Raw genomic sequence first — 1,587 nt, forward strand, 5'->3', positions numbered from 1 at the left:
GTCCAATCTAAACCTCCCCTGGTGCAACTTGAGGCCGTTTCCTCTTGTCCTATCGCTTGTTACTTGGGAGAAGAGACCGACCCCCACCTCGCTACAACCTCCTTTCAGGTGGTTGTAGAGAGCGTTAAGTCTCCCCTCAGCCTCCTCTTCTGCAGGCTAAACAACCCCAGTTCCCCCAGCCGCTCCTCATCAGACTTGTTCTCCAGACCCTTCACCAGCTTCGTTGCTCTTCTTTGGACACGAAGTTTGCACCAGTATAGCCCACCAACAACTGTGACCAGCCCATGGGAGACATCCCCTTCTCAGCCCAGCCGTTCATCTTTACTCCTTTGCATCACGTGGCAGACGGCCTGTGCCCCGTGCGGCTTTGCGTCACGTGGCAGACGGCCTGTGCCCCGTGCTGCTTGCGAGCTCTGGGGACACAGGGACCAGTGCTCTAACAGGCAGCTCCCGTGGGGCAAGACATCACCGCTGGCCTCAGCTTGCCAGTCTCTCTCGTTCCTGCTGGGTTTTGGTGCAACTGTGGCAGTTTGGCTTCTAAAAGCTTTTACCGAAGGGCTTTTGAAGGCCGGATAACATTATACCGAGGACTGTATGGGTGTTTGCGGGGCCAGGGTGCACGTTCATGTAAAGCAGCGAGGGCAGGGGCTGCACGGTGACACATCTCACCTTCCACCCCTCGGAGATGCCCTCAGTCTCTGGGGTTTGCGGGAGAGGTTTGGCAGAGGTGTGCAGTGTGCTGGGGTTTGCTGGAGCCCTGTGGGGCACGCCGCATGGGACACAACACACAGGGCACCCCACGCAGGATGAGATACCCCATACGGGATACCCCACCTAGAGCACCCCGTGTGGGGCACCCTGCATGGGGCACAGCACGTGGGACACCCCGCCTGGGGCACCCTGCGTAGGGCACAGCACATGGGGCACGCTGTGAGAGACTGGCTGGGCACAGTGGGGCTCACCCTGGCTCTCCCCTCGCAGGTCTGGTTCCAAAACCGACGAGCCAAGTGGAGGCGGCAGGAGAAGATGGAGGCCAGCTCCATGAAGCTCCACGACACCCCTGTGCTCTCCTTCAATCGTCCCCCCATGACGCCCAACGTGGGGCCCATGAGCAACTCCCTCCCGCTCGACCCATGGCTGACGTCCCCCATCTCCAGCGCCACCACAGTCCACAGCATCCCTGGCTTCATGGGAGCCCCTCAGGCCCTGCAGCCCCCCTACGGCGGGCACTCCTTCCTCAACACCCCCCCGCCGATGGCACAGGGCATGCAGCCCATGGCCCCCGCACCCTACCAGTGCGGCACCACCTTTGTGGACAAGTACCCGCTGGAGGAGGTGGACCAGAGGAGCTCCAGCATCGCCTCGCTCCGCATGAAAGCCAAGGAGCACATTCAGACCATTGACAAGACCTGGCAGCCCATTTGATGAACACTCCCCTCCCGCCCCGCCGGCCCCCGGATCCTGCCCCCAGCATTGGCTCAGCCTTGGGGTGGGCGAGGCAGGTGACGGTGGGATGCTCAGCAGGACCAAAGCCGGCACGGGGCAGGGATGCCGGTCTGCATCTTCCCCCCGCCGCGCCAGCACCGT

The 1,587-nt window shown here is 62.3% G+C and overlaps 1 protein-coding gene across 1 annotated transcript in view; it reads left to right on the plus strand.

The window, feature by feature from the left end:
• Positions 1 to 1,464, plus strand: part of RAX2 (retina and anterior neural fold homeobox 2) — a 2,226-nt gene extending 762 nt beyond the window's left edge. Inside the window, exon 2 of the mRNA XM_009277051.1 lies at positions 982 to 1,464. Coding sequence (XP_009275326.1) covers positions 982 to 1,425 — 444 coding nt within the window. The 3' untranslated portion in view covers positions 1,426 to 1,464. The remainder of the gene's footprint in view (positions 1 to 981) is intronic.
• The last annotated feature ends 123 nt before the right edge of the window (positions 1,465 to 1,587 follow it).

The sequence above is a fragment of the Aptenodytes forsteri genome, unplaced genomic scaffold, assembly GCF_000699145.1.
Source record: "Aptenodytes forsteri isolate BGI_AS27 unplaced genomic scaffold, ASM69914v1 Scaffold274, whole genome shotgun sequence".
NCBI classification, from domain to species: Eukaryota; Metazoa; Chordata; class Aves; order Sphenisciformes; family Spheniscidae; genus Aptenodytes; species Aptenodytes forsteri.